Genomic DNA, 25,478 nt, shown 5'->3' with positions numbered 1-25,478 from the left:
GAAATTCCAAATGATTTGTGACGACAGATTGAGGAAGAACCTGAAATGTCTCATCATCGCTCACCCGACCTGGTTCATCAGGACCGTCCTGGCCATCTCGCGCCCTTTCATCAGGTAAAGCGCCAATCACTTTGAATACAACACAACTTTATTGTGGGAAAAACTCACTTTGAAATGTCAGAATTAGCAGCACTGAAAATAGGAGTGTGGCGTGTTTCTCTGCAGCGTGAAGTTTTTGGATAAGATTCGATACGTGCACACACTGGAGGAGCTCAACCAGCTCATCCCCATGGAACATGTCCAGGTGCCGGACTGTGTGTTGCAGTAAGTTACTCCCGCCACCAGGGGTCACCACAGGGCTCCACAAAACACACTGCAAAAAGTCAGTGTTCAAAAACAAGAAAAAAAAATACAAAAATGAGGGGTATTTTATTTGAACTAAGCAAAATTATCTGCCAATAGAACAAGAAAATTTGGCTTGTCAAGACTTTCCAAAACAAGTAAAATTAGCTAACCTCAATAAACCCAAAAATACCTTAAAATAAGTATATTCTCACTAATAACAAGTGCACTTTTCTTGGTAGAAAAAACAAATATGAGACCCTTTTTCTCAATATGTTGAAAAATATTCTTAAATTAAGTAAATGCTAGTGCCATTACATTTCATAAAAACAGCAAACTTATACTAAAAACTTGTTTATTTTTTTTAATGGAAAGGCAAAAAGGCAATGCTCAGGCAAATCATATTGTCTAAAAATGCATTTTCCCATCGATAACATGACATCATCGCGCCAAGTGTGTGCTCTTTCAGTCAATTAGTGAGCAAGGAATATATATATATATATATATATATATATATATATATATATATATATATATATATATATATATATATATATATATATATATTTGTTTTTGTATTTATTTAATTTTAATTTTAATTTTATTTTTTTAATTTTATTTTTTTTAATTTTTTAATTTTTACAGCCCGGCCCCCAGCCAATTTCTCTTTACTTGTTTTGAACCAGTTAGGTTGATGACCTCAATGGAATGAATGAAGACCTAAATTTGACAGAATACAGTTGTATATTTTCAAGAAAAAGTTGTTTTTTTGAGGGGGAAACATTTCTGTAGTTTAAAGAAAGAAGGTTTTATACTTTTTAAGGTAAAAACAAAACAAAAACATTGTATTTTTTTGCTGCTGCTGTTACAGATACTGTAATATTGTACATGGTAATTGGGATTTGTTATATATTGTATATATTATATAATATAATATATCTATCTGTGTTAGCCCTGTGATGAGGTGGCGACTTGTCCAGGGTGTAGCCCACCTTCCGCCCGAATGCAGCTGAGATACACACACACACACACACACACACACACACACACAAAATACTGAACAGATGTTTATTGGGATAAGGTAAACATCTGTTCAGTATTTTAACATAAAAGTGTTTGATTGTGAGGCATTAAAAGCCACAAAATGCAACGGGTCTGAGTAACAACAATATGAACGTTGCACAAGGGTCTTTGTTACTTAGAATATGTTCCCCATCAGGGGCGCCGCTAGGGATATTGGGCCCCATGAAAAGAATCTTTACAGGGCCCCCAACACAGCGGCAACATTATAATTTCATCATTATTAGGGGCCTCTCTGGGCCCCCCTCCATCATGGGCCCCTAGAATCCGTCTCCTTTACCCCCCCTTTTCGGTGCCCCTGTTCCCCATACTAAAGTGTTACCAAAATTTAATACAAATTTGAATCACTTTTTCCGTCCTTTTTTTGTCACGTGAGCAGATATTAGTCCTATAAGAGTGTTAACTCCTGCTTCTTATCTTTTTACTTTTTTTCCCCAGGTACGACGATGAAAAGATCAAAGCCAGGTGACGAAGCTTTAAACCTTTCATGACCTTCACGCTGGGCACCAATGTCATAATGTTGTGTGATTGTAGAATGGACCAAGAGCAGCAACACGCCAAGGCATCGACGCTGCTGCCTAAAGAAAGGTGACCCCATTCTTTATCCAGCGTGTGTACATTCCATTGCTATTTTCAGCGCACTTCATTCTAGTCTTTTGACTTTATTGGGAACCTGGAGTTTCACTTCAGGATAATTATCCATGCATGTCCATGCAAAAACCTACTCAGTGGTCTAAAAAGCTACTCAGTGGCCTCGTGGTTAGAGTGTCCGCCCTGAGATCGGTAGGTCGTGAGTTCAAACCCCGGCCGAGTCATGCCAAAGACTATAAAAATGGGACCCATTAACTCCCTGCACTGCAAAAAGTCAGTGTTCAAAAACAAGAAAAAACCCCACCAAAATTAGGGGTAAAAAAGACATGGAGGAAATTTAATTTTAATTAAATTTAATTTTAATTAATTTTTTTAGACATGTACGCACGAGAAACATGTCTAAAAAAAAAAAAAAATTATATTTTTTTAAATTTTTAAATTTTTTATTTTTATTTTTATTTTTTGTAATGCCGAGAAACTTTTTATAAAGTTATTAAAAAAAAAAAAAGTGTATTTTTTTTTCTCGTGCACAGGAGATACATGTCTTAAAAAAAAAAAAGTATAATTTTTTTTCTCTTGCGCACGAGATATATGTCTAAAAAAAAAAAAAAAATTATAAATGTTTTAAATTATTTTTTTTATAACTTTATAAAAAGTTTCTCGTGCGCATGAGAAACTTTTAAAACTTTATAAAAAAAATGTATACTTTTTTTTTCTCGTGCGCACGAGATACATGTCTAAAAAAAATTAAAATTTTTTATTTTTTTTAGACATGTATCAGTGCGCACGAGAAAAACAAATTATAAATTTTTTAAATATTTTTTTAGACGTGTATCTCCTGCGCAAGAGAAAAAAAAGTATATATTTTTTTGTTTTTTAGACATGTATCTCGTGCGCACGAGAAAAAAAATTATAATATTTTTTTTTTATAACTTTATAAAAACTTTCTCGTGCACATGAAAAACTTTCAAAACTTTATTTAAAAAAATGTAAAAAAAATTATAATTTTTTTCTCTCGTGCGCACGAGATACATGTCTAAAAATTTTTTTTTTTAAATGTATAATTTAAAAAAAAAACATTTTTTAGACATGTGTCAGTGCGCACGAGAAAAAAAAATTATAAATTTTTTAAATATTTTTTTAGACGTGTATCTCCTGCGCAAGAGAAAAAAAAGTAGAATTTTTTGTTTGTTTTTTAGACATGTATCTCGTGCGCACGAGAAAAAAATTAGATATGTATTTTTATTTTTTTTAGACATGCACGAGAAAAAAAAATTATATATTTTTTTTATTTTTTTTTATAACTTTATAAAAAGTTTCTCTTGCGCACGAAAAACTTTTTATAAAGTTAAAAAAAAAAAAAAAATTATAATTTTTTTATAAAATTAAACATTTTTTTTATAAAAAAAAAAAGTAGAATTTTTTTTTCTCGTGCGCACGAGAGAAAAACATTATACATTAAAATTTTACATTTTTTTTATAGTTTTAAAAGTTATAAAAAAAAATGTTTTATTTTTTTAGACATGCACGAGAAAAAAAAATGTAATTTTTATTTTTTTTTCGTAACTTTATAAAAAGTTTCTCTTGCGCACGAGAAACTTTTTATAAAGTTATAAAAAAAAAAAAGTATAATTTTTTTATATAATTATACATTTTTTCAAAAAAAAAAAATAAATAAATAAATAATTTTTTTTCTCGTGCGCATGAGATACATGTCTAAAAACAAATTTAGAAAATAATTAATTTTTTTAATTTTGTATTTATAACTTTATAAAAAGTTTCGCGTGTGCATGAGATACATGTCTAAAAAAATAAAAATAAAAAATTATACAAAAAAAATTCCCCCATGTCCCTTTAGGGGCTCCGTAGTATTTTATTTGAACTAAGCAAAATTATCTGCCAATAGAACAAGAAAATTTAGCTTGTCAAGACTTTCCATAACAAGTAAAATTAGCTAACTTCAATGAACCCGAAAATAGCTTAAAATAAGTATATTCTCACTAATAACAAGTGCACTTTTCTTGGTAGAAAAAAAATGAGACCTTTTTGCTCAATATGTTGAAAAATATTCTTAAATGAAGTAAATGCTAGTGCCATTATCTTGACATAATGATATGCGCTCGGCATTACATTTCTTGAAACCAGAAAACTTCTACTAAAAACTAGTTTATTGTTCTTAATGGAAAGGCAACAAGGCAAGCGCTTGTTACTCTCGGGGTCTCCAAGCCGCTCAGGCAAATCATATTGTCTAAAAATGCATTTTTCCATGGATAACATGACATCATCGCGCCAAGTGCGTGCTCTTTCAGTCAATTAGTGCGCATATATACAGCCCAAAAATGCCTCCCGGGCGTGTCCACCGCTGCTGCTCACTGCTCCCCTCACCTCCCTGATCAAGGGTGATGGGTCAAATGCAGAGAATAATCTCGCCACACCTAGTGTGTGTGTGTGACTATCATTGCTACTTCATGAGCAGAACGCTGAGTCAAAGGAGGATTCTGAAGACTACGTTGAACCTTACATAAGTGCTAGTATTTATGACACAAGTCTCAAACGTGTGTTCCCTTTCCAGGCCAAAGTCGACCGTCGCCGAGATCGGCCGTGACATCTGACACGAAGGTAAGCGAGCGCTCCGCATCGTGACACGACACGCCCTCCTCGGTTTGTAATGTCAGCCCCGTGGTCTGCGTAACTGACCTGTGACCCGCAAGGAACTCTCTCCTGGGGCCGCCGACATATGGTGCGGCAGGGGCCAGAGAGGGTGGTCTCCTGACAGGTCCCAGATCCAATTTACAGTAGCTGGGCAAAGGGGATGCAAAGCGAAAACTGACACTCGGTGAGCGGCTAAAACGTCCCAGTGCTAACATGCACTTACAGTAATGGTAAATGGTAAATACTTGTATAGCACTTTTCTACCTTCAAGGTACTCAAAGCACTTTGACACTATTTCCACATTCACCCATTCACACACACATTCACACACTGATGGCGGGAGCTGCCATGCAAGGCGCTAACCACCACCCATCAGGAGCAAGGGTGAAGTGTCTTGCTCAAGGACACAACGGACGTGACTAGGTTGGTAGAAGGTGGGGATCGAACCAGGAACCCTCACTCTCCCAACTGCACCACGCTGTCCCTAATAATGTCATCTTCTGTATGTTGCGTTCACTTCTATAGTATTTCCCTACGCTGGTCCTAGGAAGCGGCGGCCAAAATGTTACATTCATCCATCCATCCATTTTCTGGGTGCTGTAGGCTACCTCAGCTGCATTCAGGCGGAAGGCGGGGTACACCCTGGACAAGTCGCCACTTCATCACAGGGCCAACACAGATAGACAGACAACATATTATTATTAATTGTAATTATTATTGTCATTATTATTACATTCATAATATACGTATAGTATTGTTATATATTGTGAGTCATATTACATTCATATTATTATTAATATTACTAAAAATAACAACATCAATAACAGTTAAATCAAAATTACATAAAAAAATAATGTTAAAAATTAACTCCGTCACCCATATTTTTTATTAATATATAATACATACAATGTTTTTTGTGGTGTATATTATTATTGTATTATTATATTGCTACATGTTAACAATATAGCATTATATTTTTATATGAAAATAATGCTTGTTTAAAAAAACATATATATATATATATATATATATATATATATATATATATATATATATATATATATATATATATAACCACCATATATGTTTAAAAAAACATATATGGTGGTTATATATATATATATATATATATATATATATATATATATATATATATATATATATATATATAATGTTTTTTTAAACATGCATTATTTTCATATAAAAATATAATGCTATATTGTTAACATGTAGCAATATAATAATACAATAATAATATACCCAAAAAAACATTGTATGTATTATATATTAATAAAAATATGGGTGATGGAGTGAATTTTTATATATATTTCATTTTATATATATATATATATATATATATATATATATATATATATATATATATATTTTTTTTTTTTAAACAAGCATGCATTATTTTCATATAAAAATATAATGCTATATTGTTAACATGTAGCAATATAATAATACAATAATAATATACCCAAAAAAACATTGTATGTATTATATATTAATAAAAATATGGGTGATGGAGTGAATTTTTATATATATTTCATTTTATATATATATATATATATATATATATATATATATATATATATATATATATATATATATATATATATATATATATATATATATATATATATATATATATATATATATATATATATATATATATATATTTTTTTTAAACAAGCATGCATTATTTTCATATAAAAATATAATGCTATATTGTTAACATGTAGCAATATAATAATACAATAATAATATACACCACAAAAAACATTGTATGTATTATATATTAATAAAAAATATGGGTGATGGAGTTAATTTTTAACATTATTATATATATATATATATATATATATATATATATATATATATATATATATATATATATATATATATATATATATATATATATATATATATATATATAATTTTTAAATAAATACATTTAATTTAAATTAAATTAATAAATTAAACTAAATTGAGAAATTATAATTGATGTTATGTTGGAATATTCAATGAGGGATTATTACTAATACATAATAATTAAATTACAATTTCTCAATCTAATTTTTTAAAACAAGCCTGCATTATTTCAATATACAAATTGATTGTTTTGTTATATACTATAATACATTTCCAGGAAATTGACAATAGTCATTCACCAAATAATAATATGAATCCATTTTATATAGTCAAATACAAATAAAGCAACAAGAGAAGTATCCCACACTTAATTATCTTTTGTAAAGTAAATATGTACAGCAAATATTGGCATCTACATCAACTATATGATTTACCTGAGTAGCTGGACAGGACAAAAAAAAAAAAAGTCACTTCCCGGTTTTTGTGACCAAAATGATCACGGTTATAATTATTATCAGAGTATTGCTGATGTGCTTAGAGAGTACTTTTACACACAAATTGTTTTAAACAAGCTTCTTCCCTCAGGCTGTAAGACTCTTCAACGCATCATAATAATCCCCTCAATTCCCCCCCAAAAATGGATTAACTGGATGGAATATAAAGACAATATAACATACATCCATAAACATGGATGCATATGCAAAAGTGCAATATATTTATCTGTACAGTAATCTATTTATTTATATCTTCACCTTATTGCTCTTTTATCCTGCACTACCATGAGCTAATGCTACAAAATGTGGTTCTTATCTGTACTGTAAAGTTCTAAATTTAAATGACAATAAAAGGAAGTCTAAGTCTAATTTAAAAAAATTGAATAAAATAATTAGACACACAATATACTTTCTCGGCAGAAGAAGCATTAAATATTGTTCTGGCTTCTCAAGAGCCATGAATATTTTTATTTGAGTGTTTAAATGTGCCTATTTTCCAATATAAGTATAAAGGGCCACATTTTGGACACACCTGCATGAGGCCTGCCCCTGTCACGCCTGTGCTAAAGCGTGTGTGTGTGCGTGTGCGTGTGTGTGTGTGTGTGTGTGTGTGTGTGTGTGTGTGTGTGTGTGTGTGTGTGTGTGTGTGTGTGTGTGTGTGTGTGTGTGTGTGCACTGCAAAAAGTGAAATCTAAGTAAGATGAAATATGTCAAATAAGCGTGATATTTGCTTATTTTCTGTCTGATAAGATAATTCTTCTCACTAAGCAGATTTTATGTTAGAGTGTTTTACTTGTTTTAAGTGTTTTGGTCCTAAATGATCTCAGTAAGATATTACAGCTTGTTGCTGAGATTTGATGACCTATATTGAGTAAAACATGCTTGAAACTAGAATATCAACTGTTGCAAAGCTGTGTCATCAACACTCACAAGTAGAAAACTACTTTTTTAAAGTCATCATTTCTTATTTCAAGCATGAAAAAAAAAAAATCATGATTTTGACACAATTGTGTCTCATAATTAAAACAGATGACAGCCAAATGGACTTTGCTGTTTTATTTTCAATGAAACAATATAAAACACGTACTCATATAGTAGTACAGTTGGCACAGTACAGTAAACTGACAGTTCATATTTAAACATTTAACATGTGACATTTCTAACAATTTTGAACAGAAATAGTTCATGTACATTCAGATAAATTCTTCCAAGTTACAATTAAAACATTTTTTGGCCGGGGGCCGGGCTGTATATATGCGCACTAATTGACTGAAAGAGCACGCACTTGGTGCGATGATGTCATGTTATCCATGGAAAAATGCATTTTTAGACAATATGATTTGCCTGAGCGGCTAGGAGACCCCGAGAGTAACAAGCTCTTGCCTTGTTGCCTTTCCATTAAGAACAATAAATTAGATTTTAGTAGAAGTTTGCTGGTTTCAAGAAATGTAATGCCGAGCGCATATCATTATGTCAAGATAATGGCACTAGCATTTACTTCATTTAAGAATATTTTTCAACATATTGAGCAAAAAGGTCTCTTTTTTTTTCTACCAAGAAAAGTGCACTTGTTATTAGTGAGAATATACTTATTTTAAGGTATTTTTGGGTTCATTGAGGTTAGCTAATTTTACTTGTTTTGGAAAGTCTTGACAAGCCGAATTTTCTTGTTCTATGGCAGATAATTTTGCTTAGTTCAAATAAAATACCCCTCATTTTTGTATTTTTTTTTCTTGTTTTTGAACACTGACTTTTTGCAGTGTGTGTGTGTGTGTGTGTGTGTGCGCGTCACATGATCCTCACACATCATGTTCCCTGAGGACGCCATGTTACATAAGGCGCAGCTGCTAATCTTTTCAACTCCTTCTGTACACGGCTGATCGATGCTATTTTTAACGGCGAGCCCCTGTATATATACATATATATGTATATATATATATATATATATATATATATATATATATATATATATATATATATATATATATATATATATATATATATATATATATATATATATATATATATATATGATAAATAAATACATGTATATGTGTATATATATATATCTATATATATGATAAATAAATGTATATGTGTATATATATATATAGATATACATATATATATATATATATATATATATATATATATATATATATATATATATACACATATACATTTATTTATTTATTTATCATATATATATATATATGTACAGTTTGTATATATATATATATATATATATATATATATATATTTATAAATATTAGGGATGTCCGATAATGGCTTTTTGCCGATATCCGATATTCCGATATTGTCCAACTCTTTAATTACCGATACCGATATCAACCGATACCAATATCAACCGATATATGCAGTCGTGGAATTAACACATTATTATGCCTAATTTGGACAACCATGTATGGTGAAGATAAGGTACTTTTTAAAAATAATAATGAAATAAGATAACTAAATTAAAAACATTTTCTTGAATAAAAAAGAAAGTAAAACAATATAAAAACAGTTACATAGAAACTAGTAATGAATGAAAATGAGTAAAATTAACTGTTAAAGGTTAGTACTATTAGTGGAGCAGCAGCACGCACAATCATGTGTGCTTACGGACTGTATCCCTTGCAGACTGTATTGATATATATTGATACATAATGTAGGAACCAGAATATTAATAACAGAAAGAAATGGGGGGAGGGAGGTTTTTTGGGTTGGTGCACTAATTGTAAGTGTATCTTGTGTTTTTTATGTTGATTTAATAAAAAAAATAATAAAAAAAAACGATACCGATAATTTCCGATATTACATTTTAACGCATTTATCGGCATCCCTAATATATATATATATATATATATATATATATATATATATATATATATATATATATATATATATATATATATATATATATATATATATATATATATATATATATATATATATATATGTATATATATATGTATATATATTTAATTATTAAATATTTTATTTTTGGTCCTTAGGGCCTGACTTACTAAATGTTTTTGCTTTGCAGATCTTTGACTGGTCAAGACTGGATCTGTCCCATGCAGGACAATCATTTGTCATTCAGATCCAACAGATGTGTCAATCTATTTTTGAGAAAGGTGTCTTGTGCTTCGTTATTATCGTTCTGATGATTGGCATGATGATGATGTTGTTGATGGACCTCCTGGTAACGATGCAACGGTGGCATGCTTGTTGATACCTCTTTGTTGCTGTTATCCTCTCGTTTTCGAAGTTGTTTGCCAGATGGAAATCATCAGCTGCTACAAATATTAATGTGTAAATATTCGCTGTTTGTAAAAGAATAATAAACATGTTTGTCACGCTACACTTTGCTCTATTTAACCGTGACATCTTAAAGTGGGAAACTGGGACAGGCTCCAGCACCCCCATGACCCCGAGAGGGACAAGCGGTAGAAAATGGATGGATGGATGAAACTTGAAGTGGAACTGTACTTTTTAGGGAATTTTGCCTATCGTTCACAATCATTAAGAAAGACATGACGGCGGATGTTTGTTTTTTTGTTTTTTTTAATGCATTCTCGCTCCACTATTTTGCTAATAAAATCCGATAAATAACCATTCAAAAAACGCCAACAATACAAACAAGTATTAGTGATATTGTTATTATAAACGCTAACGCAGACAAACTATTAATAACGACTACCGTGTGTCCCTGTGTTTACATCATCGGTTGGTCTGCTGCTTCCTCGCTTCCCTGCTCCCTGTAAGTTTATTGTAGGTCATAAATCATTCCTCTCACCTGGACAGAAGAAGTCTGAGTAGGTATTCCGACAAGTTGCTACACTTGGACAGCCGTTTAGGACCCGAAAATGGCTACAATGAGACGATTTCCCCTCACCCCCACCCTGTTTCTTTGTGAAGATTATGAGACATTCTTCATCTAAATGGCAATATATGAACATCTTAGCAGTCTGCGTCATAATGACAGCAGACATTGTACAGTAAGTGATGTTTTATTATGTTTGTTGGCTCGTATAAAGTCTGCAGTGAGTATAATAATCTGTGGTGAAGAAAAAAAAAAAAAGCAAATGTTTTTTCAAAATTAATGCGCCCTGTATGCTCAAAATGAGCAAAGTACGTAAATATTAAATGCTATTCTAAATGTGCCCGTTACTACATTACATATATACTTACATCATGTATATAAAACCTCAATGGAGGTTGTTGCGTCAGACCAGCTCTTCCTCCCAGGGAATCTAAGTTACTGGTCAATCCCAAGTTCTTTTGATGACATATATGCTGAGTAAGAAGGACCATCAAGACAGAATTGGAATATTTTCAAGTTTATACCAAAGCTTTAGGAGATCATCTTAACCAATACATTCATATCGGCTGCTCTAGTTGATCTGGCCTTCCAAGGGAACAACCAACTTCAACTTCACTAATCTGGGTGTTAGAATGGACCCTCACTTGACCTTTGAGGCTCAAATAAAACAACTGCGCAAGAACTCCTTCTACCACCTCAGGAACATTGCTAAACTCCGCCCCTCACTCACTCTCTCTGATGCCGAGAGGCTCGTCCACGCCTTTGTCTCCTCCAGGCTAGACTACTGCAACGCGCTTCTTGTCGGGATCCCCAGCAAGAACATCCCGAAGCTGCAGTACTTACAGAATAGTGCTGCTAGGATCCTGATGAGAGTGCGGAAATATGACCACATCACCCCAATTGTCAAATCCCTTCACTGGCTTCCTGTTCCACTCAGGATTGAATTCAAAGTCTCCCTGCTAACCCACCAGTGCCTCCATGGAAATGCCCCCCTCTACCTCAAAGAACTACTCACCCCCAAATCCTCCACACGACACCTACGCTCCGGACAAGCTAACCTCCTCCAACCTCCGAGGACAAAGCTACGAACAATGGGAGACCGACCGGGCTTTCTGCTCCGCTGCTCCCAGTCTGTGGAACGCTCTCCCTGACCACCTGAGGGCACCACAGACTGTGGATGCTTTAAAAAAAGGCTTAAAAGCCCTTCTTTTTAAAAAAAGCCTTTTTTTTTTTTTAGATATGTGCATACTAGCTATAGCTATTTGGCTGTTCTAGTTTTTATTTTTATTTATTTCTTTATTATCTTTTTTTATTTATTTTTTAATACACTGTAGCACTTTGAGATTGTTTACTCAATACAAAGTGCTTTTTACAAATAAAATCTATTATTATTATTCTTTTCACACAAAGACAACCCCCCGCTATCCCCCTCGCAACCCTGATAAGGGAAGAGTGGGTGTTGTATTTCACATTCCTGATGGTTTAAGACACTAAACAGACAATCTGAAGACAAAGAGAGACTGGTAGGATACACAAAGGAAAAGTACCAGCTGCTCTAAACATGGATATGTAAAAAGAAAGAACTCTTAAACATATCTGCATCCGTCCACAAGGTGTTTGGATGTTTTTTTAAGGGCTATGTAAGTGGAATTGCGCGGCGACTGAGTCCAACATTGTTTGAAGCTGCAAGATACGATGCAAGACTTTACAGCAGCCGTCAGTCACAATGGCGTTACGACACAAATATGCATGACGCTGCTGGCTCGTCCACTAAATATAGCACCCTGACACATACAAATAAAAAAATCAAATTCCACTTGTCACAATTGGATCTCCCAGACCCCCACACTTCCTAAAGTGTGGTTGTTTGGCAGCTTGGCCACTTTAAAGAGTGAGCTAGCTGGGATTTACCCCGTCACACCCCCCCTGACAGGTGGAACATTGCCGCCCTCCCCGTCTCCTCCCTTCCGCCTTCTGATTGGTGCTGAAGGCGACGACGCTGCAGCCTGGACTCTTTAAATAATCCTACAGTGAGATTGTCTTATCAATGAAGTAGTAAAAGGGGGGCTTAGGCTTTTATTTTCTGAATTCCACAAAAAGCGACCAAGATGAAAATGATCATCGGCATTGGAGGGTGAGTAGACTGGACTTTGTATTCTGATTGAAGTCACGTCTTCAGGGTTCATCCGTGTCATATTTGTGTGCCATTCCAGCGTGACCAACGGGGGCAAGACCACCCTGACCAACAGACTGCTCGGGACTTTGCCCAACTGCTGTGTGGTGTATCAGGACGACTTTTTCAAGGTAAGACTGTCTTCGGTTACTTGGAAGAAATGTGACAGTGTTAGCTGTGACCTTCCGTTCTGACCTGCAGATGTCCTGTCATGGCCGTAACCTAGTAACATGTCTCCACTGATTGTCTCCTGGACGGCAAATCAAAAAAAGGGCCGAGCGTCCGCCCGCTTGAAAGATAAAGCTCCGTTGTGGCCTCTAAATTAAATCAGCCGGGGTAGACTCCAGCTCACCTCGATACACACGAACGCCTTCCGTCTTTTGGTCTTAACGAAGATCTTTTCAAGATTCCTAAACCCTTTAAAGCAGGCAGCCCAAATCACATGAATTCGGTTTAAAACTGGGGGGCAGGTAACAGTTTTGCATTCGATTGATTGAGACTTTTATTAGTAGATTGCACAGTACAGTACATATTCCGTACAATTGACCACTAAATGGTAACACCCCAATAAGTTTTTCAACTTGTTTAAGTCGGGGTCCACGTTAATCAATTCATGGTAAAAGCGGGTATAGGATCGTTAACTGTCGTTTTTGCAGAAGGTCCTTAAAAATACCCGAGCGGGATTTTTGCCTTGGACCTTTGCAGTAGGTCCACTCTTGTCATTAAAAGGGTTTTTCGCAGTTTTTGCAGTAGGTCCTTAAAAACGACAAGAGCGCTTCTGTCATTTAAAGCAGTGGTCCCCAACCACCGGTCCGGGGACTGGTACCGGTCCGTGATGCATTTTCTACCGGGCTGCAGAGAAACATTAAATAAATTATAAACGACTGCCTTTACTCCGACTTAACTTTCCCCTGTCCCACTAGAAACCCCAATAAGCTTGTTTATAGGGTTAACCCTAACCCTAACCCCAATAGAACTCCTCATAGGAAGTTGCCATTGTCAGGTTCAAACACTGATGTCATCTATTAAACCGACGAGAAGCAAGGAATCATGCAGAGACAGAGTAAAATTTTGCTCAATTGAGAAAAGACGTTATTTGGGCTGTACTCTAGTTACAGATCCAAAAAAACGCCCTACAGTCTAGCCCAGGTGCTTCCCCTATTTATTTGGGAGGTCCCTGGTTACGTCACTGAAGCTGTCGCTGAGGGAAGGGGGGTAATCTCGACAGCTCCAGTTAGACACAATATATGATTATACAAAAATGCAAATGTGCTGACAGTCATGATATCGCCTTGTCTCTGCTCTATCTGCGTCACGGTACTCGATGTTCGGCCTTGGCAGTCAGCAGGCCGGTTCTGGAAACAAACACTGATACGAGGCTGGCTGACAAACTTTTGGATTGCCAGCTTTGCACCGACAAAGAAAATTCAACTTCAGCACAATTGATAATAACTATAGCAACGGCCCTTAAGCATAAAAGTTGTGTGATAATATATACATAATAATTACAGCCATTTGTTATATTTGTTCTAACTTTGTGACATGATACAATGCACATTAATGAACGAATAAAGTATAAATGTGACAGATTGTAGCCAAAGGGGGATTTCCATCTGCAGTTTACCATCAACCTGCTAGGGATCTTGTCAGGTTCAAACACCGATGACATCTATTAAACAGACAAAGAAGCAAGGAGTTGAACAGAGACAGAATTAAATTTGGCTCAATTGAGGAGTAACTTCTGGGCTGTACTCTTTGTACAGTGTCCCACCACGCTCTGATGAAAGATTTTACGCCTCCTCTTTTTTTTGGACTTTCCCTGATTACATGGCAACAGCTGTTTCTAAAGGAAGGGGGTTGTAAACAGCCGCTGCCTTTGGTTACAAAACAGTTCAAAGAAAAGGTCGTAAACAGCCGTTGCCCTCGGTCACAAAACAGTTCAAAGAAAAGGTGCCTGGAGGGGGGGTCAGGCCCTGCCTCCTCTCCGCTTTGTAGATCTCGGGTCAAGACAAAATCTTCCAGTGGATTACTATACATCAAAGAAACCGACACCCTCATGTCGCTCCCCATCCTACACAGTGGAGTTTTACAAGCCCTTTGATTGGTAGGATCAAAGACAGCTTTTGTATGCTCGCCAGGAACTCATTGAAACACAAAGTTTTGGGATAACTTAGATACAATTATTCTGACAGATCTCAATTGCAAAAATACAAGCCTAGGGCTCCCACTGAGTTGTATTTTTAATGCACTTATTTTTGCTGTATTCATCTGGCACAAGTGGAAAGCCGGTCCCTGAAAATGATTTGCCCTACAATAAACCGGTCCGTGGTGCAAACAAGGTCGGGGACCACTGATTTAAAGGACCTTTGACTATTTATTAGCTGTAGGTCCTCGAAAAAAAAATGGCAAAGCTCTTGTTTGAACAGCATAAGTTTGTAAAATCCGCAGAGCACTCCTGTCGTACGGAAGATCTTTGACTCGAGTTTTTGCAGTAGATTCTTAGAATCCGCAGAGAGCGCTCTGCTTGTGTTTTCTGTATGAATCGGAATAGAATTGACCTTCTCTCCGGTAAAGGCTACGTCCGTAGTTCAAACTCGATGGTCGTTGGCTTCTTGGGTCGTTGACTTGCCCCGTCCAGGTGTGATCAGCTGCGACTGCTTACTAGATTGCAACAATGTTTTACTGGTGACTGTTATTTCAGAAGCCCGATCAAATAGAAGTCGGGGAGGACGGCTTTAGACAGTGGGATGGTAAGAATGGATTTGGCGTAGGAAAGAAATGCACTTTTCTTATCCTGCACATTCTTTGGTAACCCAAGCAATGCTAAACTGAGTAGCACACCTGTTGAGTAACAGTGACTAATGTCTGCTCAAACCCGCTTTTTCTTTTCTTCCTACCAGTCATCACGGCCCTGGACATGGAGGCCATGGTCAGCACGGTGAGAGGCTGGCAGGAGAACCCGGTCAAGTTCGCCCACTCCCACGGAGTTCGCCTGTCACCCGAAGCCGAGGAATGCGACTCGTTGAAGGAGGAGAGGATCCATATCCTCATTGTGGAGGGCTTCCTCATCTACAACTACAAGTGGGTCAACCCTTCAAAACCCTCCAGGCTTTCCAGAAGTAGTAAGCGGTTCTTGACTCTCCCTGCAGGCCTCTCATGGACGCTTACGACAAAAGCTTCTACATCTCGCTTCCTTATGAGGAGTGCAAGAGGAGGAGAAGGTAGCCATCTCTCGCCGTCCGCATCGTCGTCAGGTTTGCCCAGTCCTTTGATCTGTTGGACTGTGTCTTCGCAGTACGAGGACCTACACCATCCCCGACCCGCCTGGCCTGTTTGATGGCCACGTGTGGCCCATGTACCTGAAGCACCGCAAAGAAATGGAGAGTCAATGTGACAGAATAGGTACGTCAACACAAACACTTCCCAGTGGTTCAGTGGTTAGAGGGTCCGCCCTGAGATGGGTAGGTCGTGAGTTCATACCAAAGACTATAAAAATGGGAGCCATTACCTCCCTGCTTGGCACTCAGCATCAAGGGTTGGAATTGGGGGTTAAATCACCAAAAATGGTTCCTGGGCGCGACCACCGCTGCTGCTCACTGCTCCCCTCACCTCCCAGGGGGTGGAACAAGGGGATGGGTCGAATGCAGAGGTTAATTTCACCACACCTAGTGTGTGTGTGTGACAATCATTGGTACTTTAACTTAACTTCATGCCAAAGTACAGTACTACAGGAACTACTCCTGGTTTCTTGTACTTCAATAAACTGACTAAAGACCTGCTCAGTGGCCTAGTGGTTAGAGGGTCCGCCCTGAGATGGGTAGGTCGTGAGTTCAAACCCCGGCCTCACCCCCCAGGGGGTGAACAAGTGGATTGGTCAAATGCAGAAAGCAAATTTCACCACACCTAGTGTGTGTGTGACAATCATTGGTACTTTCTCATTGCCATTGAGTTTTTCCTTGCCCTTATTTGGGATCTGAGCTTGTGCAGCCCTTTGAGACACTTGTGATTTAGGGCTATATAAATAAACGATTGATTGATGATTGATTTGCCCACAAGGGCAAAGAAGGACAGGGAGATTGTCTGGGGGACTATAAGTGTGGGACCCGTTTCACACTATTGTGCAACGAAATGACCAATGCATACCAATTTGATGTAGAGAATGAAAAGGACAGGGAGATACGGCAGAAACAGGAAGTCAACAGCTCTATCGGGATTCTGAAAAACACTTCTTTTTTTTTTTTACACTCTCCTGAAACAAAATGAGTAACTTAATACCATTTTTTCCCTGCTTATTATGTCAGATGTTGGTGACCATTTGTTGCTAGGCAGACTTCGTAGGGCAGCGTGATTTGTGCCCCTGGCTCAATAAAGGAATACAAAACAATCACATTGCAAACTGGATTAAAAAAAAGGCCACCAAAGCATGGCTTAAAAAAAAAAGGACGGGGAGTTTCGTCAAAAAAAAAATTCTCCAGGAGCAGCACCCTAATCATGAAACATTATTTCACACTATTTTGCAACAAAATAAGTGATATTGAACGCATCATGTCTCCTGCTTATTACGTCAAATGTTTGCAGACATTGTTGCTCGCTAGCCTTCAACATCATTGTACCGTTTCCCTGGCAAATACTAGAAAAGACAGGGATATTTGGCAAGGGAAGGAAGTCAAACAATGAACAACTGGGGGCGTAGGGTTCCTTTGCCCCACACATTTAATTCCTCCCAAACTCGTATCACACCACTTTGTACGAAAACGGGGGAATCTTTTATTCCACCGATGCACCATCTACACTGCAAAAACTGAAATCTAAGCAAGAAGAAATATCTCAAATAAGGGTGATATTTGCTTATTTTCTGTCTAATTCTTCTCACTAAGCAGATTTGATGTTAGAGTGTTTTACTTGTTTTAAGTGTTTTGGTCCTAAATGATCTCAGTAAGATATTACAGCTTGTTGCTGAGATTTGATGAGCTATATTGAGTAAAACATGCTTGAAACTAGAATATCAACTGTTGCAAAGCTGTGTCATCAACACTCACAAGTAGGGATGTCCGATAATGGCTTTTTGCCGATATCCAATATTCCGATATTGTCCAACTCTTTAATTACCGATACCGATATCAACCGATATATGCAGTCGTGGAATTAACACATTATTATGCCTAATTTGGACAACCATGTATGGTGAAGATAAGGTACTTTTTTAAAAAAATTAGTAAAATAAGATAAATAAATTAAAAACATTTTCTTGAATAAAAAAGAAAGTAAAACAATATAAAAACAGTTACATAGAAACTAGTAATGAATGAAAATTAGTAAAATTAACTGTTAAAGGTTAGTACTATTAGTGGAGCAGCAGCACGCACAATCATGTGTGCTTACGGACTGTATCCCTTGCAGACTGTATTGATATATATTGATATATAATGTAGGAAGCAGAATATTAATAACAGAAAGAAACAACCCTTTTGTGTGAATGAGTGTAAATGGGGGAGGGAGGTTTTTTGGGTTGGTGCACTAATTGTAAGTGTATCGTGTGTTTTTTATGTGGATTTAATAAAAAAACAAAAACAAAAAACAAAACAAAAACGATACCGATAATTAAAAAAACGATACCGATAATTTCCGATATTACATTTTAACGCATATATCGGACATCTCTACTCACAAGTATAAAACTACATTTTTAAAGTAATCATTTCTTACTTCAAGCATGAAGAAAAAAATCATGATGCCGAGCGCATATCATTATGTCAAGATAATGGCACTAGCATTTACTTCATTTAAGAATATTTTTCAACATATTGAGCAAAAAGGTCTCTTTTTTTTTCTACCAAGAAAAGTGCACTTGTTATTAGTGAGAATATACTTATTTTAAGCTATTTTTGGGTTCATTGAGGTTAACTAATTTGACTTGTTTTAGAAAGTCTTGACAAGCCGAATTTTCTTGTTCTATTGGCAGATAATTTTGCTTAGTTCAAATAAAATACCCCTCATTATTTATTTATTTTTTCTTGTTTTTGAACACTGACTTTTTGCAGTGCAGTCCTTTGTTCAACTTCTTTAGTTATACTAGTGGTGTTCCTCAAGGTTCCATTTTAGGTCCACTCTATTTCATTACGTGGGCTATTCAACTGGTGGGTTCAGTTGAAAAAAAACATGTCAGAGACTCACATTTTTGCAGCAAAACAGGAGAGTGCTGTCATATAGATGATCTTTGACTAGCTTTTTCGTAAAAAAAAAACAAAAAAACCTCTGTAACTTTGACAAAATACATGTCTACCGTAGAGGACACTGGTTGTCCGGAATAAACAAAATAAGAATATTCTGGAAAAGTGGCCCCCTAAACGCTCCATGCAGAAATAGGACAGTAACATATTTTGTCACTTTTTGTTATTAGTGAGAATATACTTATTTTAAGGTATTTTTAGGTTCATTAGTTAGCTAATTTTACTTGTTTTGGAAATCTTGACAAGCCGAATTTTCTTGTTCTATTGGCAGATAATTTTGCTTAGTTCTAATAAAATACCCCTCATTTTTATATATTTTTTTCTTGCTTATGAACACTGACTTTTTGCAGTGTACTGAATGTGACGGGGCAGTGTCCCACTTGCCCCCAATGCAAAATTGCCAATGTGTTTTTTGGGGCTTGATAAAAACTTAGCTCACCTATTCTAGAATACCTCGACGGATTGACGTCAAAAGACGACATATACGACCACGTCTTCGAGAGCATCCAGAACGCAATTCTCAACTCATAGGTAAAAAAAAAACACTCACTAGTTTATTTATTTTTGTACATTTTTTTTGTACAAACCTCACTTTTTTTCTTCACAGCGTGACGACCACCTGCCGGGGGAAACGTGTGTACATATGTGTAAATAAATGATGATTGCTGAAATGTACAACAATGTGTCGTGTAAATAGTCGCCAACAACAAGCAGCGTCGTGTTTTCTATCGTCCTGTCAAACGTTGTTGTTGTGTTTTGGTTCAAAGAGATGAACTTCCTGTGCTTCAGCGCAGGTTGAATGGACGTTCAAAGTGAAACCACCTAAAGACCACATAAACAAACTCAAAAGACTCAAATCTGTTTCCTGTCCTTCTTGCGCTCACAGTCTAAATGTCACGTTTTGGGAGAACTAGTTGCATCTTACTGTGAACCGCTCAAATATAACAAGTTTCCCTTCATTTCTGAATTATTGCTGGAAACCAACAAAAGTGTCAACTTAATTTTGCCTTATTTTTACTGAATCACGTATTTGCATATTAATACACAAAAAAAGATTAAATCTTAAAATATTTCTGGTTAGTTATCCCTGTTTTGTTTTGTTAAATAAAATAAATATATTTAATTTGAAAAAAAAATTAATATTTATTTTTTAACCATTAAGACAATTACCAAATCATTAAACATCATTTTAGTTTGTTAACAAACTCCAAAACACAAAAAGTGCATTTCTTACAACATCATCATTGGAAATATAATATACTTGAACGTTTTATTAAAAAAATAAAAATAAAATAAAATACATTTAAAAAAGAGAGAGAAAAAAATAAATTAAAAAATAAAATAAATAAATAAAAATATATTTTTATTTATTTAAAATAAAATACATTAAAAAAAGAGAAATTTAAAAAAAAATAAATAAAATAAAATTTAAAAAAAAAAATATATATATATATATATATATATATATATATATATATATATATATATATATATATATATATATATATATATATATATATATATCTTGAAAATTATTTTAAGTGTTGCTTAAGCTACTACTTCAAAATGGGATTAAACACATTTCGTAAGGCAGGAAAAGTAAGGTATTACATTTTTGAAAAATATATTTCTGCTTTAAACATTGAAAAAAAACATTAAATTAGGTCACTCATTTCTATTTTTGTATGCAAATTTAATACAAAAAATATTTTATTTGAATAATAAAATAATATAATTGTTTTTAACCCATTAAAAACTCAACAAATCATTAATTTGGTGATTGATTTTTCAAAACTATTAAAAAAAGCAATAAATCATTAAATTAGTGAATGATTTTTAAATGGTTTAAAATACAATTATTACATTTTTATTCCAAAAAATAAAATGAAAATATATAATATTCCTGTTTTGATTTTTTTTTAAATCGGTAAGTTAGTTCATTAAGTTGTTTTTTTGGGGGTTTTTTTCCTAGTGTAATTTATTTTAGCTTTTTAACGGTGTATACCAGAATTATACCATTTTAAATCAAAATACAATATTTCTGTTTTAAACCATTAAAAAACGAATAAAACAGAAATAGGACATTTTTAATGTAAAAAAAAAATAAAAATATATAAACATTAAATTATTTTTTACGCAGAAAGAAAATCAACATTAAATTAAATTAGTGATTGATTTTTTTAAGAAACTCAACAAATCAGTAAAATAGTTTTACAAAATGTTGGTATTTTTGTTAGCAAAACTCCAAAAACATAAAGTGGGTGTTACACAGCCTCATCATTTATAAGTCATTTTTTATTTTATTATTAGAAAACAAAATGTATTAATATACTGTATACAAAATTCTCATCAAATTTATAGTACAACACATTTTTATGATTAAAACGTTTTTAGAAACTTCATAGTGCAGAGCTTTAAATACAAGTATTAGTAAATTTATGTTAAATATGAAATAGAGCTGGGCTATTTCTACCCTTCTTGAGACAGCAACAAGGAAAAGTAGCTTCCATATGAGGACCGGTGAACAAGTTAGGACCGGAATCATGGTCCCAATACGGAAAACCATTGCATTTAATACAGAGACAAATAATAGAGTCCGTGAACATTGCTCCAAAGTCAGGATTTTTTTGTTTACAAAAGTAAACATTGACAGGTGCAAAGGCAGCAATATATGATTAAACAAGACAGCAGCTAAAGAAGGACTTCCCTATATGAACATATGAAATAAGTGTGTGCAAAAATTTGAAGTGCTCCCCCTCTGGCCAACATATGAAATAACAAGTGTGTGCAAAAATTTGAAGTGCTCCCCCTCTGGCCAACATATGAAATAACAAGTGTGTGTAAAAATTTGAAGTGCTCCCCCTCTGGCCAACATATGAAATAACAAGTGTGCGTAAAAATTTGAAGTGCTCTCCCTCTGGCCAACATATGAAATAAGTGTGTGCAAAAATTTGAAGTGCTCCCCCTCTGGCCAACATATGAAATAACAAGTGTGTGCAAAAATTTGAAGTGCTCCCCCTCTGGCCAACATATGAAATAACAAGTGTGTGTAAAAATTTGAAATGCTCCCCCTCTGGCCAACATATGAAATAACAAGTGTGTGTAAAAATTTGAAGCGCTCCCCGTCGGGTCAAAATATGAAATAACATGTGTGTGTAAAAATTTGAAGTGCTCTCCCTCTGGCCAACATATGAAATAACAAGTGTGTGTAAAAATTTGAAGTGCTCCCCCTCTGGCCAACATATGAAATAACAAGTGTGTGTAAAAATTTGAAGTGGTCCCCCTCTGGCCAACATATGAAATAACAAGTGTGTGTAAAAATTTGAAATGCTCCCCCTCTGGCCAACATATGCAATAACAAGTGTGTGTAAGAAATTTAAATTCGGCCCCTTTGGCCCAAATGTATTGAAAAAAAAAAAAATGTATATAGAGACATACTTTAATAACTTGAAGTAAATAATAAAGATTAAATACCAATTACAAACACAAAATTAAAAATTAAAAAAAACCAAAAACCTAAAAGCTTACCTTTTTTTATATTTGCATAGTTTGTATATATTATTAATGTTGTTAATATAAATCTTTATATATCTAGAAAGGGTGGTCCTAAAGTGGTAGGAATTTTACGGAGGTCTCAAGAAGGTAATACTAGAAAGTACGGGTGTGTGCAAATGTGTGTGTGTGGGCCTTATGTTATGGCCATATATAGACTCACACACACTAGGTGTGGCGAAATTCTTCTCTGCATTTGACCCATCACCCTTGTTCACCCCCTGGGAGGTGAGGGGAGCAGTGAGCAGCAGCGGTGGCCGCGCCCGGGAATAATTTTTGGGTGATTTAACCCCCAATTCCAACCCTTGATGCTGAGTGCCAAGCAGGGAGGTAATGGCTCCCGTTTTTTATAGTCTTTGGTATGACTCGGGGTTTGAACTCACGACTCGGGGTTTGAACTCACGACCTACCCATCTCAGGGCGGTACACTCTAACCACTAGGCCACTGAGTAGTTTTATTGCTTTTGTAGTGTTTTACCCAGATGTACTCTTGAATACATAATACAGTTATATATACATGTGAAACAGGATGTGTTGATAAGACGCGTATACTATTCAAAAAAGACTTTGTTTCCTCTTGGGATGAAACACTCGCGATGTGTTCAGGGGTCCTCTCATGTGATGCGTTTATGGGAGTCTTGACATTCCAGTGTTTGGCCTGCAACAGATGGCAGCTGGCCTGTCACTTTAAATTTAGCCTCGAATGTCCAGAGTCACGGCGTGACAAGTAAGGTGAGAACTTGAGGCGGTGGTCCAACGTCACCCGTTGCCGTAGAAACCCCCTCCCAAAATTCCATGTTTGGTGCGGACGCGCGGTCACGTGACCGAGCTAAATTCCAATGAGACGTTTGATTTTTTTATATTGTTTCACTGAACACGATGATTGATCAAAATTAGGGATGTCCGATAATGGCTTTTTGCCGATATCCGATATGCCGATATTGTCCAACTCTTTAATTACCGATACCGATATCAACCGATACGGATATCAACCGATATATACAGTCGTGGAATTAACACATTATTATGCCTAATTTGGACAACCAGGTATGGTGAAGATAAGGTACTTTTTTAAAAAATGAATCAAATAAAATAAGATAAATAAATTAAAAACATTTTCTTGAATAAAAAAGAAAGTACAACAATATAAAAACAGTTACATAGAAACTAGTAATTAATGAAAATTTGTAAAATTAACTGTTAAAGGTTAGTACTATTAGTGGAGCAGCAGCACGCACAATCATGTGTGCTTACGGACTGTATCCCTTGCAGACTGTATTGATATATATTGATATATAATGTAGGAAGCAGAATATTAATAACAGACAGAAACAACCCTTTTGTGTGAATGAGTGTAAATGGGGGAGGGAGGTTTTTTGTGTTGGTGCACTAATTGTATGTGTATCTTGTGTTTTTTATGTGGATTTAATAAAAAAAAAAAAAAAAAAACACCAAAAAAAACGATACTGATAATAAAAAAAAAAACGATACCGATAATTTCCGATATTACATTTTAACGCATTTATCGGCCGATAATATCGGCAGACCGATATTATCGGACATCTCTAATCAAAATGATACAGTTTGTATATTTACCTGCCATTAAAAACTCACACAATATAATGATATTAAATGAGACATAAATAAAGTATCTAATGTGTACGATAGCAGTATAATAACGCATGTATGGGACTTTTAAAAACATCTTTATTAAACACATATCCGTGTGAGCTGTGTGCTTGGTATTTTTATATATTTTATCTATTTATCTTTGTTTTTATGTGTTATTATGAATTTGCACTAAATTAGTTTTGCTTACAATTTTGTTGTACAATGACAATAAAGATATATTCTATTCTATTCATGTATTGATTGGAGAATATATTAAAAAGTGTTTATTCAACATTCATGAGAAGAAAACTACATAAATATTTGAGATAGAAAAAGTAAAACTAGTATTGATATCAAATTAGTCATACTATCTAGCTATCCTGAAATGTCAATATTTTAGGATCTTTTTTTTTTAATCTTTATAAATCTTTTTTGTAGTACTATAATAATATAGTAATACATATACAATAAGATATTGGGAATGTAAAAGAATACAGAAAAAAATTATATTTTTAACTATCAAAATTTTTAAAAATTAAGTCACAAATTTGAATTTATGAGGAATATAATTTAAATATATTTTACTATAATAACAATACAAAATAAATATTCTATTATGCATGTAAAACAATTAAGTACAAAGTATTTTAGATAGTCCTATAGCAATCAAGATAATATTTGATGGCACATTTTTACATGTACCAGGCATACAGTTTAAACATAATAATAATAATGATAATAATAATAGATTTTATTTGTAAAAAAAAAAAAAAAACACTTTACATTGAGTAAACAACCTCAGAGTGCTACAGTGTATTAAAAAAATAAAAAGATAATATAAATAAATAAAAAATAAAAACTAGAACAGCCTAATAGTTAGAACTAGTATGCATATATCTTTTTAAAAAAATGCTTTTTTTAAAAGAAGGGTTTTTTTTAGCCTTTTTTAAAAGCATCCACAGTCTGTGGTGCCCTCAGGTGGTCAGGGAGAGCGTTCCATAGACTGGGAGCGGCGGAGCAGAAAGCCCGGTAATACATTTTGTAGTCAT

At 34.5% G+C, this 25,478-nt stretch overlaps 2 protein-coding genes across 6 annotated transcripts in view; both read left to right on the top strand.

Annotated features, from left to right (window-relative positions):
• The window catches only part of atcayb (ATCAY kinesin light chain interacting caytaxin b), a 28,665-nt gene extending 18,264 nt beyond the window's left edge, over positions 1–10,401 (top strand). For all 5 annotated transcript variants that reach the window (XM_062023832.1, XM_062023829.1, XM_062023831.1 and 2 more), the window contains 6 exons: positions 28–114; positions 226–324; positions 1,861–1,887; positions 1,957–2,010; positions 4,586–4,632; positions 10,084–10,401. In XM_062023832.1, coding sequence (XP_061879816.1) covers positions 28–114; positions 226–324; positions 1,861–1,887; positions 1,957–2,010; positions 4,586–4,625 — 307 coding nt within the window. In that variant the 3' untranslated portion in view covers positions 4,626–4,632; positions 10,084–10,401. The remainder of the gene's footprint in view (positions 1–27; positions 115–225; positions 325–1,860; positions 1,888–1,956; positions 2,011–4,585; positions 4,633–10,083) is intronic.
• Positions 10,402–12,174: 1,773 nt separating this feature from the next.
• On the top strand, positions 12,175–20,419 carry LOC133631536 (nicotinamide riboside kinase 2-like). The gene is made up of 8 exons (XM_062023833.1): positions 12,175–12,997; positions 13,077–13,167; positions 15,738–15,786; positions 15,937–16,117; positions 16,186–16,257; positions 16,332–16,438; positions 19,715–19,797; positions 19,874–20,419. The coding sequence occupies exons 1-7, from the start codon at positions 12,972–12,974 to the stop codon at positions 19,795–19,797; spliced, it is 609 nt and encodes a 202-aa protein (XP_061879817.1). The 5' UTR covers positions 12,175–12,971; the 3' UTR covers positions 19,874–20,419.
• Positions 20,420–25,478: the final 5,059 nt, after the last annotated feature.

This window comes from Entelurus aequoreus, linkage group LG16 (assembly GCF_033978785.1).
Source record: "Entelurus aequoreus isolate RoL-2023_Sb linkage group LG16, RoL_Eaeq_v1.1, whole genome shotgun sequence".
NCBI classification, from domain to species: Eukaryota; Metazoa; Chordata; class Actinopteri; order Syngnathiformes; family Syngnathidae; genus Entelurus; species Entelurus aequoreus.
Note: the sequence above shows the minus strand (reverse complement) of the source record. Positions and strands in the feature narration are given on the sequence as shown.